Source organism: Mizuhopecten yessoensis, unplaced genomic scaffold, assembly GCF_002113885.1.
Source record: "Mizuhopecten yessoensis strain PY_sf001 unplaced genomic scaffold, ASM211388v2 scaffold6595, whole genome shotgun sequence".
NCBI lineage: Eukaryota > Metazoa > Mollusca > Bivalvia > Pectinida > Pectinidae > Mizuhopecten > Mizuhopecten yessoensis.
Genome location: NW_018406628.1, coordinates 33696 through 47817, shown reverse-complemented (window position 1 = coordinate 47817; position 14122 = coordinate 33696). Strand labels below are relative to the sequence as shown.

At 38.8% G+C, this 14122-nt stretch overlaps 1 protein-coding gene across 4 annotated transcripts in view; it reads left to right on the top strand.

Moving 5' to 3' along the window:
- The window catches only part of LOC110452316 (carbohydrate sulfotransferase 12-like), a 47687-nt gene extending 34077 nt beyond the window's left edge, over nucleotides 1-13610 (top strand). For 2 of the 4 annotated variants that reach the window (XM_021500754.1, XM_021500756.1), the window contains 2 exons: nucleotides 4533-4586; nucleotides 11399-13610. In XM_021500754.1, the coding sequence (XP_021356429.1) occupies nucleotides 4533-4586; nucleotides 11399-12573 (1229 nt within the window). In that variant the 3' untranslated portion in view covers nucleotides 12574-13610. The remainder of the gene's footprint in view (nucleotides 1-4532; nucleotides 4587-11398) is intronic. The other 2 variants (XM_021500755.1, XM_021500757.1) reach the window with 1 other exon arrangement.
- Nucleotides 13611-14122: the final 512 nt, after the last annotated feature.

Sequence of the window (14122 nt, the reverse complement as noted above, 5' to 3'; positions counted from 1 at the left end):
CACTAATCCGGTTGTCCTACTATATCTAGCCACCACTAATCCGGTTGTCCTACTATATCTAGCCACCACTAATCCGGTTGTCCTACCATATCTAGCCACCACTTAACTGCTTGTTCCACTATGTATCTAGCCATCACTATTCCGGTTGTCCTACTATATCTACAATGTAGCCACCACTAATCAGGCTGTCCCTCTATCTAGCCAACTCTAATACGGTTGTCCCACTATATCTACAATGCAGCCATCACTAATCTGGTTGTCCCACTATACAGCCAACTCTATTCCGGCTGTCCCACTATCTATCCACCTCTATTCCGGCTGTCCCACTATCTAGCCACCTATATTCATCCGGATGTCCCACTATCTACCCACCATTCATCCGGTTGTTGCATTATCTAGCCACCACTAACCCGGTTGTCCCAATATACCTAGCCACCTCCAATCCGTTTGTCCCACTAACTAGCCACCTTTATTTATCCGGATGTCCCACTATCTAGCCACCACTAATCTGTTTGTCCCACTATCTAGCCACATCTAATCCGGTTGTTCCACTATCCAGCCTCCACTAATCTGTTTGTCCCACTATCTAGCCACTAATAATCCGGTTGTCCCACTGTGTATCTAGCCACTTATCCGGTTGTCCTCTTTCATAGCCACCATTTCTCTATTCGTCCGACTATCTAGCCACCTCTTATCCGTTTGTCCCACTTTCTAGCAACCTTGATTTATCCGGATGTCCCACTATATAGCCACCACTAATCTGTTTGTCCCACTATCTAGTCACCACTAATCCAGTTGTCCCACTATCCGGCAGCCACTTATCCGGTTGTCCAACTGTCTAGTAACTACTAATCTGGTTGTCCCACTATCTAGCAATCTCTAATCCGGTTTTCTCACTATCTAGCCACAACTTCTCTGTTTGTCCCACTATCTAGCCACCATTAATCTTGTTGTCCCACTATCTAGCCACCACTAATCTTGTTGTCCCACTAACTAGCCACCTTTATTTATCCGGATGTCCCACTATCTACCCACCACTAATCTTGTTGTCCCCCTATCTAGCCGCCTGTAATCCGGTTGTCCCACGATCGAGCCACCACTAATCTGTTTGGCCCACTATCTTGCCACCTGTAATACGGTTGTCCCACTATCTATCCACCATTAATATTGTTGTCCCACTATCTAGCTACCACTAATCTTGTTGTCCCCCTATCTAGCCACCTGTAAGCCGGTTGTCCCACTATCTATCCACCACTAATCTTGTTGTCCCACTAACTAGCCACCTTTATTTATCCGGATGTCCCACTATCTACCCACCATTCATCCGGTTGTTGCATTATCTAGCCACCACTAACCCGGTTGTCCCAATATACCTAGCCACCTCCAATCCGTTTGTCCCACTAACTAGCCACCACTTATCTTGTCCCACTATCTACCCACCACTAATCTTGTTGTCCCACTAACTAGCCACCACTTATCTTGTTCCACTATGTAGCCACCATTAATCTTGTTGTCCTACTATCTAGCCACCATTAAGCATGTTGTCCCACTATCTAGCTACCACTAATCTTGTTGTCCCACTAACTAGCCACCACTTATCTTGTCCCACTCTCTAGCCACCACTAATCTTGTTTTCCCACTATCTAGCCACCAGTAATCCGGTTGTCCCACTGTCTAGCCACCACTAATCTGGTTGTCCCACTATCTAGCCCCCTGTAATCCGGTTGTCCCACTGTCTAGCCACCACTAATCTGGTTGTCCCACTATACAGCCAACTCTATTCCGGCTGTCCCACTATCTAGCCACCTGTAATCCGGTTGTCCCACTATCTAGCCACCACTAATCTGTTTGTCCCACTATCTAGCCACCTGTAATCCGGTTGTCCCACTATCTAGCCACCTGTAATCCGGTTGTCCCACTATCTATCCACCACAGATCTGGTTGTAGCAATAACTTTGTTGTAAACCGTGTGACGTGTTATTGAATATTCACTGAATATCAAGCCAACTTTCAATCTATAAATACATTTATTTCTAATCGAAAGATATATTAGATATAGTACATGTAATTTCAATTCCTTAATGGAATACATTTTCTGAAAACAACTGTAATTTCAATATATGAATGGTGTCATGTGAATAGAAACTTCTTATATTTTCATTTCGAACCCTAAGAACACCCCTGGTGCAATGTAGTTATGGCACAAAGAACATGATAACTATATATGACCTTGACTGTCACTAGGACGGCCAACTATCTAAATCAATCAAAACATTTCTTAACATTTGTTTTTTACCAGTCACAGTAATGAAATAAAAGCAGATCACTATTTAAAAAACGAAAAGTTGTTTTCAAAATGTGTTAAGCAGCGTTTAATAGACAATTTCATTCAAAAGCGGAACGATTTTGTCGAAAATTCATCAAAATGTTTTTTTACGAGTTTTTTTATAAATAGTTTTACGCTCCAGTAATATTTGACAAAGTCTATTCTGCATGTACTAGTAGTACGGTCTAGATTTCAAACTTCGTATATTGTACAATTATTAACTTATTTCAAGGTTATGAACGTGTGGTATAGATTTGTCTCCTATATAATGAACGGGATAACGAGTATCCTCTCAGTGTATCTCAGGTGATTATATAATGTGTTTTACTATAAATTGTCCATTTGTAATCAAGCCTTACAACACGGCCAAGTTACCGAAATAATTATTCACCTTTTTCTTTAAAACATGTCCTCTTAGGGGATCCTGCTAATTATAAATGTCCATTTTCCACTTTATAAATATATTTTTAAAAAATAATGTAATCGCATAAATAATGCCTATACTCAATTTTAGACAGGTATTTGAATAGAAAAGTGAAGTTACATACACACTGTTCATAGTTGTGTATGACCTGTACAGGATAATACTTCCTTCTAGATACTGTCAGTCTAGAAAGTTTTTCACAAATCCTGTACTCGGTGATGTCAAATCCATATCATTATAGAGGATTTTTATTTCATTGTTATTATTGTATAAATAGAGAAAAATACATGCCTTTTTTCCATATCAAACCAAGTATCAACCCGAGACTGCAATATCAGCCCGAGGGCTGATATTGGTCGAGGGTTGATACTTGGTGTGATATGGAAAAAGGCATGTATTATTCTGTTTATTACATACTTACTTAAAAAAGCTACTATCTTCTGATCTATTTTTCTTTTGAAACGTTGAAAAACGAAACATTTCCAAAAGGGATGTGATACGGGTTTTGCGGGCTGATACGGCGGGGGCTGATACGGCTTTTGGGGTGTGATACGGCGAGGGCTGATATGGGTTAGAGTAATTATGTCGTATCGCATATACAAAAACCCTGTATTTATTAGTAAATATGTAATAAATGTTGTTATAATATGCCTATGAACCGCAAGGCTTTAGGCTCATAAACAATATAATACAATACCATTTTGATAGGTTATGTCAAAATTCAAATATATGATTAGTTACATGTATGAATTCCGATTTTTACATTTGGTTTTTGAACATGATGGCGTCAAAATTTAATACAGAAAAATGCAATATATATGTATTACTTGCATATGTGAACAGGTAGGAACTCGTGTATTGCTTGTTATTAACTGGTTGGCGTTATTCTAAATGTTTATAGTGTCTACAACAAAAGGCAGGGATCGTCCTATATTTTGACCAATGGATCAAATCAGCTTTGGATATTGATTCACCTTGGTTTAACCTTGAATGTAGTTTATATTGAAAAAATAACAATTCAATATATGAGGAACTACATAACAATTTAGTTCAAAATTGATTGCAATTAATATAAGCCCATCTCCCTGAAGGGTAAGTGAGCAATGGCCGTGGTGCGTCGTCCGTCGTCCCTCCGTCGTCCGTGGTGCGTCGTCCGTCGTCCGTCCGAACTAGAATCACGATAACTGACCGGCACTTCCTGGGATAAGGCCAAAACATTTGGCGAATGAAGTTATCTTGACATTATTCAATATCACAGGGGTCAAATGTGTTGAAAGTTTGGCCAGTAGCTTGTTTGGATGATGAGCCATCATGTGTATTGAAAGGAAAGACTTTCACCCATAATCAAGGTAACAGAGGTCAAATGTGGTTAAAACCTGTAAATGACTTCTTCTGAATAATCAAATGTCTTATATGCTGGGATGAAAGGCTATCGAGTTTTTGTTTTTGAATAACCTTTATAAATGTTCAATGTCAAAAGAGTCAAATGTGTTAAAATCTTGTAACAGGTTCTTTTGTGCCATAGGTAATGAAAAAGAGTGTGTATTTTTTTTAGTCTATTTACATGTATTTTTATTTTTGTCCAGTTTGAAGGCTAAACTTGTCAGATTAATAGCAGGTGAGCGATGCAGGCCCGTTTGGGTCATTCGGTGAATGCGTGTGTGATAGATACAGCAAAGAAGTGTTTTCGTTTGTTTTTTATAATTTTTGCTGGGAACCTGTTTCATTTGTCAGTAAAATATATGGCATATCATTAATTTGACTATAATGTTATGATTTCAGGCAGAAAGAAGTACCCGGATACAACACCGATAGGTTTCCCATTAAAGGAGTCGGGTATGGGACAATTAACATTGCCAAATCATCCAACCCTCTCTCTTTTAACCTCTCGTGGTGTTAATCTCAATGGTTACGTGTTTATTTCCATGTTTACATGTTTATCTCCATGTTTACATGTTTATATCCATGGTTACGTGTTTATCCCCAAGGTTACGTGTTTATCTCCATGGTTACGCATTTGATGCTATGTATGCGTGTTTGTGGCCTTTGTAGTCATGGTCACAAACACGCATATATAGCATCAGACACTTTTACTGCCTATAACTTTTGCAAATATTTATTTTCGCGATTGAGCTTCCAACAGCATTTTTGACTTTGCGTAGCAACGGTTGTAATTTATCTGTTTATGCATTTTGAATCGATTTTAACTCTAGCGATATTCTCTCCTCGCAAATTTACAAGAAAATATCTCGTAAATAAAAGGTGATGAACAGTACCTAACAACAGACAACATGTGTGTTTGTGTTAGGTGTTATAGGTAATGATCGCGTGAAGGTTCTTCCATCCTAACACTGTTTTCCTCTCAAATGATATAACCATCTCAAAATCCAACCTTCACCTATTTGTTTTTTCAACTAATCTTGCACCACTAATCCGGATGTCACACTTTCTAGGCACCACTAATCCGGATGTCACACTTTCTAGGCACCACTAATCCGGATGTCACACTATCTAGACACCACTAATCTGGATGCCACACTATCTAGATGTTATATCGCTGAGGGAGATATGGCAGAAAAATAGGTTATAAAGTGTTGGTTATTTGAACTCTGTTAAAACGACATCACGGTGAAAAATATTTTTCAATGACTTTTTCTTTAAATACTGCACGAATTTATAAAGTAAGTCTAACCTCACGGTAAAATGACGGTCGGATTTTGCTAATACATATTCATATATATGTACTCATATATGAGGGGATCATTTTCCAAGTCTCTAAACGGGCATGTATCGGATTGCGTTTACTATGTACATTGTAATTCCATACAGGTTGTGAGAAGGGATGAAATAAGTTTTATGATGGAGCCCTCAGTGGAATAGTTTAAATCTTTTTAATTTGTTCTTGCTTTGTCATGCAACAGTTCATATTTTAATGTGATACAGACATAAAATGCATTATCGAGTAACAATGACATACATGATTAATTTATGAGTTCAGATATATGTAACATCAGAAGACGTAATGAAAACTGAATAAAGTCACAGTTCACGTTGTAAAAAAGCTCTTGCAGCCGAGAATGTCTTCTGTTTCGGACAATTGGGACGAGGCATATTTATAATCGGGATTAGATTGGTTCAAAATTGTTTACCAAAAAAACAACACTGTGCATGACCTTAGGTGTGTGTATGCAGGAGACAGGATATGTTGGTTGTGCTTGCCTCCTTGTGATAGCGCGGATCTGATGCCGACTTTATAGTGCTATCTTAGGAAATCCCATTCCGTAGGCACCAAGCACAGATTTGTGCCCGGTCACATTATATTAACAACGGGTGAACCAGTTGTTGCCATTAACCTTCTTGCTGAACGTAAAGCAGGGAATAACAACTACAGTTTTTAAGGACTTTGGTATGTCCTGGCCTAGGGACTAAACCCATTGCCTTCCTTACATGGGCAAACGCTCAACATTCAAGCCAAAAGTGAGGTGTTGCCAAGCAAGGCGCTATGAAATATAGGAAGTTAGAAGTAGAAAGAAAGAGAAAGATCCCAAATATTGCAATCGGTGCAGTAGATTTGTAGAAGACACAATTTGCCAAAAATGTTTATTGTTTGTGAGGACTCAAATGACTTACTTCGTGTTAGATAAAGCATGTATACATGAACCGCATGGTTTAAATGAAAGGGTTAAAAGAAAGAAAAAAAGCAATAATATCAATAAGAGCTAGCACCCATCTGTCAAAAATAAATAAATAGATAAAGTAAAAGTCAATGAATAAATGAAGATGTTTCTCAATTTAAAATGAACATCTTTAGATAGCATATAAATGTTTCTAATGATCCTTACTTTTTATCATCTTTTGAAAACTTATTTGATAATTTGATTTAACATACAGGCCAAAGAACCGCAACATTTGAGATTTTCTTGTACTATCGAGATTTTATCCCTAGTGTCCGGTCGATATGACCAAACAGAAAGAGGAGTGTACACTGCTTGATCAATGTTTACCTAGAGATTTGGATCGATGCAACACACTGATGCCACTACATCATCACCTAACGGGGAAAGTCAGTGCACTTTCAACGAGTTCGTCATGCATTTCTGTTGCCGTTTCGTTACACGTGTTTGAACACACAAACAGTCATACCCACGCTTGATTGAGGTACAAATAGTGTTTATTGCCAGGAGAGAATTATAATCGTTCATTGTAAAGACTGGCGTTTCTCTCAATGTTTGTGTGATCTTGTTTATCAATTAACATCTATTGTCATGGTTACCGTGCTGACGTAAGAGCGTCAAAGCGACAGACTACTATATATCAGATTTTCTCATCTAGTGTTCTCGCAGCATATGTTATTGAGTGCTATTTTTAATTACGAAATAAAAATAAGATTATAAAAGTATCCAGGCTTAGTTAAGCTTCTTTTGAGGCTGGCGATTTAATTTGAAAACAGTTCTTGATCTTCTACATTGAATCTGACAGTTTGTGTTAAGAACCACAAACTAAATCTTTCAACGAGCCACTTGCTGATGAATAGGAAGTCGACTTTAGGTGGTGAATTGGCAAATGTACGATTAAGGCGTTTTTCGTACTTCTTTGACGCGTTTTTAGGAGTATAAGTGGTACAAGAAGGATGTGGCGAATGATTGACTTCCTGTTAACCGTCTCGGTACATGACGAAAGCAAGTTATTTTGGAAAATGGGTCTATGGTTCTTTACATGTGGTGTTATTTTAGGACATTTTCAAGTATGTTTCAAACTCCATTAAAACGGGGGGTCGCGTAGGCTAGGTGGTTAAGGCGTCAGACATTTCCAAAAAAACGTCAGACATTCTGCTACCACTAGCCCTCCACCACTGGGTCGCGGGTTCCACACCTAAGTTTAGCAGTAGCCAGGTACTGGCCGTAGGTTGGTGGTCTTTTCTCCGGGAACTATTGCTTTCCTTCACTACCAAAACCTGGCACGTCCTTAAATGGCCATAGCTGTTAATAGGACGTAAAACACAAACAAATCAAGCCATTAAAACGATTTAAATACCGAAAGTTAAGACCGGTTTTAATTTTAATATATAGAGGTTACACAACGAGTGTTTGTTGAATATGGTATTTATTTCACTCGAGTTAGTTAATTTTCAAAAATTACAAAAGACACGAGCTTTAGCGAGTGTCTTTCTGTAACTTTTGAAAATTAACTAACGAGAGTGAAATAAATCCCATACTCAACAACCACGAGTCGTGTGATCTGTTTCTACCACAATCTCATGATCAGTCGGAAATAACATACACACATGTGTTTGTTGACAAGGCTGGCGTAGTGATATGACCCATATGTAAAAAGTCACTCATTAATATTCAAAAATGACTTTCTTTTTACAAGTTTATTTATTGTCAAAATTAATGTTTCGGCAACAACTTAACGAAAAAATAAAATTGATGAACGACTTTAAATATTGAGAGTAGCAGTATTGCATAATTTATGTAAATTAACCACGGACTATTTGCGCGTAAGCATATCGTACGAAGTCTGCCTCCCGCCAAGTGATGAACTCACTGTAACTCACCGTTGTAGACGAACTTATCGCTGCCAATATCCACAACCATAGGCCTACGTTTCTTCGTGACGGTTCTATGGTTGACGTTTATAGTGAAAGTTTAGCCATAGTCAGACCGTCTAAATAGCGATAACGGGACGTTGGGAGAACGAAATATTTCCCGACACTGTGACAGATCGATCTTGTTTCGGTTTCCCGACCTGGACACGCGACGGTGTGACGTCGAAACGATATCGAGCGTCTGTAGCAATTTTGCCTGAAACTAGCGATCAAATCTTTTAAGTTTCATCTTTTAATATTGCCTTAATAACCCCCTTTTCCGCATAACCTCACAATGTCACCAACATTTGTCGGATGTTGACAGCCGACGACGTACACAAAACAGCAGGTGGCAAAAAGCACGTGGAAAAAGTCTCCCCGGTCAAAGTTCATCTTCTCGACCAATCAAAACTCTTGAAGGTCATATACCACGTGTGGTATATAACTCATATTTATCTAACAGTCTGCGTGTTTATAAAATGAGAGTGGAATAACACAGTGTATTGTGGTAGAAATACATGTATATGACAAATGTACTTAATGGAGCGAGTGTACATCTACAAACACAAAACAGCTGCTCTTTCTGGTGAAATTATCATGGTTCAGCCAATCATAGACGTATATATGCTACTCTGCATCTGATATACCGGGGACATAAGACACCCTCCATTACACCTACATCCAGTGTGTTCTTGCAGTAACTCCCCGGATAATATAAATAAGTCAACAGATTTTAGAGTAAAAAGTTAGGAGTCTAGAGTCAAGAAATGTACGTTAACGTCGCACACAGGAACAACAAGACAACATTAGTACTGTAGTGATTTTTGCAACAAACATCTGTATGAATAAACAGAACAACAATCGCAATACACATCAGTTGTAAAGGTCCCTAACGAGTGATTGTTGGTAAATATTTTTTATCGAACTTGATGTCATAATTAGAAGATTGATCAAAGAAATCACGTCCAGGGTGTAAGCTACTGGTGGGTAATCAGCCGGGAATGGTTAAACCTATAGTGGTTACGGGAGAAAATAAATTACAAGATGTGTTCAGAAAAATGAGAGCTCTCGCAAAATTACAATACATTAAGATCAGTGCTATATATGCAGAAAAAGGTATTACTTTGTGAGATAAGATCCTTTTAAGCCCACGATTTATAGCACTTTTGTATAGTGTTTTTTTATATATATTCTTTTATACTCTTTTCATTTTCAAATTTAATTTCAAACATCTTACTAGAAGGTTGCTTTTTATACATTGTACTTCAGTATAAAGGTAGCTATCATTTTTCTCATGTTTGTGTTTTACCTAACTCTAACCCTAACATATAAAACAGGCTCAGGTGCGCCTCCCTTTTGTTAGTTATAGTGCGTTCCACTTTCTGCCTCTATATTTTTCATTATTTTCAATGTCTTTTAAACCTTTACCAATACAATTTAAATGTCGTAACTACTAAATATATAGTTTTATTCATTTAATAATAAGATAATTTATTTTATCTTAACTTTATACCTAATTTTTCACTCCCAGGACTAATCTATCAAAAAACGAAGCTGCATTTCATGAGTACCCAAACCTAAATTTAATTCTTATCAGGAAAACATGAATTAAAATTATAAGATGAAAAGGACCTAGTGACTTACCCATAACCTTAAAATACTCAAGAAAACAAAACCAAGTAAATTGGTTAATGGTCCACCGATGCATCGCAGTGGGCAATCATGTACGTCGCTTTGTTGTGTCTCCTAACATGTACAAAGACTATGTGTGTCTCCTAACTTGTACGAAGCCTGTGTGTCTCCCAAAATATACGACGCACCTGTGTGTCTCCCAACATGTACGACGCTTATGTGTGTCTCCCAACATGTACGACCCTTACGTGTGTCTCCCAACATGTTCGAAGCCTCTGTGTGTCTCCCAATATGTACGATGCCTCGTTGTGCCTCCTAACATGTACAAAGCCTATTTGTGTCTCCTAACTTGTACAAAGCCTCTGTGTGTCTCCCAACATGTAAAAAGCCTGTCTGTGTCTCCTAGCATGTACCCCCTCCCCCGGTATGTCTCCCAACATGTACGACGCGCCTGTGTGTCTCCCAACATGTACAAAGCCTCTGTGTGTCTCCCAGTATGTACGTAGCCTCTGTGTGTCTCCCAATATGTACGATGCCTCGTTGTGTTTCCTAAAATGTACAAAGCCTACGTGTGTCTCCTATCTTGTACGAAGCCTCTGTGTGTCTCCCAACATGTAAAACAGCTTATATGTGTCTCCTAGCATGTACTCCCCCCTGTGTGTCTCCCAACATGTACGACGCTCCTGTGTGTCTCCCAACATGTACGACGCTCCTGTGTGTCTCCCATCATGTACGACGCTACTGTGTGTCTCCCAACATGTATGACGCTCCTGTGTGTCTCCCAACATGGACGACGCTCCTGTGTGTCTCCCATCATGTACGACGCTGCCGTGGGTCTCCCAACATGTATGACGCTCCTGTGTGTCTCCCAACATGGACGACGCTCCTGTGTGTCTCCCATCATGTACGACGCTACTGTGTGTCTCCCATCATGTATGACGCTCCTGTGTGTCTCCCAACAGGTATGACCCTCCTGTGTGTCTCCCAACATGTACGACCCTCCTGTGTGTCTCCCAACATGTATGACGCTCCTGTGTGTCTCCCCACATGTACGACGCTCCTGTGTGTCTCCCAACATGTACGACCCTCCTGTGTGTCTCCCAACATGTATGACGCTCCTGTGTGTCTCCCAACATGTACGACGCTCCTGTGTGTCTCCCATCATGTACGGCGCTCCTGTGTGTCTTCCAACCTATACGAAGCTCCTGTGTGTCTCCCAACATGTACGGCCCTCATGTGTGTCTCCCAACATGTAAAAGGCCTCTGTGTGTCTCCCAGTGTTTACGAAGCCTCTGTGTGTCTCTCAATATGTACGAAGCCTCTGTGTGTCTCTCAATATGTACGAAGCCACTGTGTGTCTTTTAAGATGTACGACGATCTTATCTGTGCTCCTTTATAATCACGTCATCTTGATTTTTGTATGTTCCAGGTAGAAGGTTATACATCGCGCACGTGGACCGACTGAAGCTCAGTAACAGCTCTACGGCTGGTTTGACAGCGCATTATGATCACTCAACAATTCCTACACCTCCATTGACAATGGCACAGATGTTTGAGTCACGACGCGTTACTCTACAGGAAGCTTGTGCTGAAGAGTTTAACAATAGTGTGAAAACAACAGGACGGGCTCCATCATTCTTTTATTCTCGAACAGCAAAGTTAGCTTGCTGTAGAACTCCAAAAACTGGAAGTTCATTTTGGGGGACAGTCATCTTAGCGATCGAATCTAAAAAAAACGCCGATGATACATTTCATACCAACCGGAACTCTGTCCACAACAGGAACCTAATTGGAATGCAGCAATTTCGAAACTTGACTCAAGATTCACTAAGATTGATGGTTTCCCGCGAGCCCTACACTCGACTGTTCTCCGCTTACGTCGATAAGTATTTCCTGCTTGGAGCTCTTGGTCGACAAATTAAAAACGCATTAAAGAAGGGACCATTTATGATGAATGGAGGACCATGTGGCTATGCCGTGTCATTTGTAGATTTCTTAAATTTTGTTACCGATAATGCCCTCAAAGGAGCAGACTTGAACGAGCATTTTATGCCAATTGTTAAACTCTGTGATCCTTGCAGAATGAAATTTGATATTATCAGTCGCCAGGAAACACTCACTAAGGACACACAGTTTGTTTTAGAACAACTTAAATTATCCGACAACAAGAAAACAGATCTTCAAAATTCTTTGAAAAAGGGAATTAAAAACACACTTTATGCTTTAGTGTCCTCGTATTTATCAGATTACAAGACGTACAGCGTTGACTGTCCAAATAAAGTTAGTCATTTTGAAAAAGTCTGGAAAACTCTGCAGGTGCAAGGGTATGTGAGCACGAAAGTAGCGTATCCTAAACGTGAATTTCAAAAGATGAAAACGTTCAACGCAGATGCTATAACGTTATTAATCATCAAAGAGATGGAAAGGTTTCCGTTAGGAAAAGAGGACAAGGCACTCCAGCGACGGTCTGCCGTGTCAATAGCATACGCGGATGTTGGGCAGGAAACCATTGCAAAAATTCAGAAAGTTTACAAAATGGATTTTCTTATGTTTGGTTATGAAATGACACCTCCGAACCTACGACCTGGTGCTATCACATTGTAAAGTGTAAATTCTATGGAGGCCCTAGGTAAATGTGTATGGGGACAGTTGTATAATTGTGATTCATGTTGTTGACTTTTTATGAAATCATACACATGACATATTGCTCAGAACGTTGAGGTCTAAATATTTTGGGATACATCATGGTTTTTTTTGTGAGAATGCGCTAAGTAGATTTACCTTTATCATGAATGCAACCAATTTACTGATAAAATATTTCTTTATTTCAAATTATTTGAACAAACTACATACTATTGATTGATTCTATAATGTAATGGGCATAAATATTAATTCAAACTTTTATTTTGTTACATGTACAACACATGTGTTAGATACATCTCTACCAAAGCATTGTTAGCTTGATGGTAACATTTTAACGTTTTGGGTTGATTTTTATCAACGTTTTGTACGCTTGGTGGCGCAACAGGTTTTTGGGTACAATTGTATCAAAGCATTGTTAGCTTGATGACATATACATGCAATAGTAATAATCTTGAATATATCAAATCATTGTCAACTTGATGACATATGTATGTCATAGTAATTAGTTTTCGACATTTTCAACGGTCTCCATGCAAACTTACCTTTGTTGATATTTTGCCCTTGTTTATCGATTTTCAGTAAAAAATCCATTAATCAAGGTTTACCTGTGGGTCTGTTGTCTTCAATGCCACGAATTCAGGATTGGTAATACTGAATGATTGTGAGAAACAGAGGATTAATTCACTGCATAAAACGGCAATCATGTGATACAATATTTACTATGAATGACATTTCAGAAATGAATCAAATTGGGAGCATTCACATTATTTGCAACATTTTCCGTTTTACGAGACGTCATGGATCCAATAATATCATATTTTTTGCTCACATTTATAGCATTTTCTGCCCTATTTCAAGTCACAATATTCAATTTAGACTAATGTTATGGAAAGAAAACCCCCTTTTATGATGCTAATTAACGTCCTTAGCTGATTGAAGGTTTGTTATTTCTCCGTTATTATATAACATGAAAAGGAATAAAGATATTTTTCTAACTATTTGATATGCTTATTTTTTATGGCCAGTCCTCAAACGTGATAAAATAGAAATCGGATCGAATGATACGGTGATATGGACAATGTCAAAAACAAAAGAGAAAACATCGTGACTACCACCATGAAATAAAGACAACACCAGGTGCCGTGGAGGGTTCATCCTCCCCATGTGGGCCCCGTAATGTATATATAAATAACAAAATATCACAAACAGGATTATAAGACATCATCTTAATGATAAGGAACAACAGATGATTTCCAAAGGGGAAAAAATAAAGAATTTTCAGAGAAATACAGAACAAATGTCACTAAGTCCCAATATTTTGGCCTTCTGGCCATTTTCAAGGGAGAAAGTCAACGGTTGTTTAAAGTAACGTCTAGCTTGCTTATTTGGAGGTACAGGGAATTGTCTGTACCTCCGAATGTTACTTGTAACAACCGTTGACTTTCGCTCTTGAAGACGGCAAAGAGGCCGAAATATTGGGACTTGGAGTGGCATCTGTTCTATATTTTTA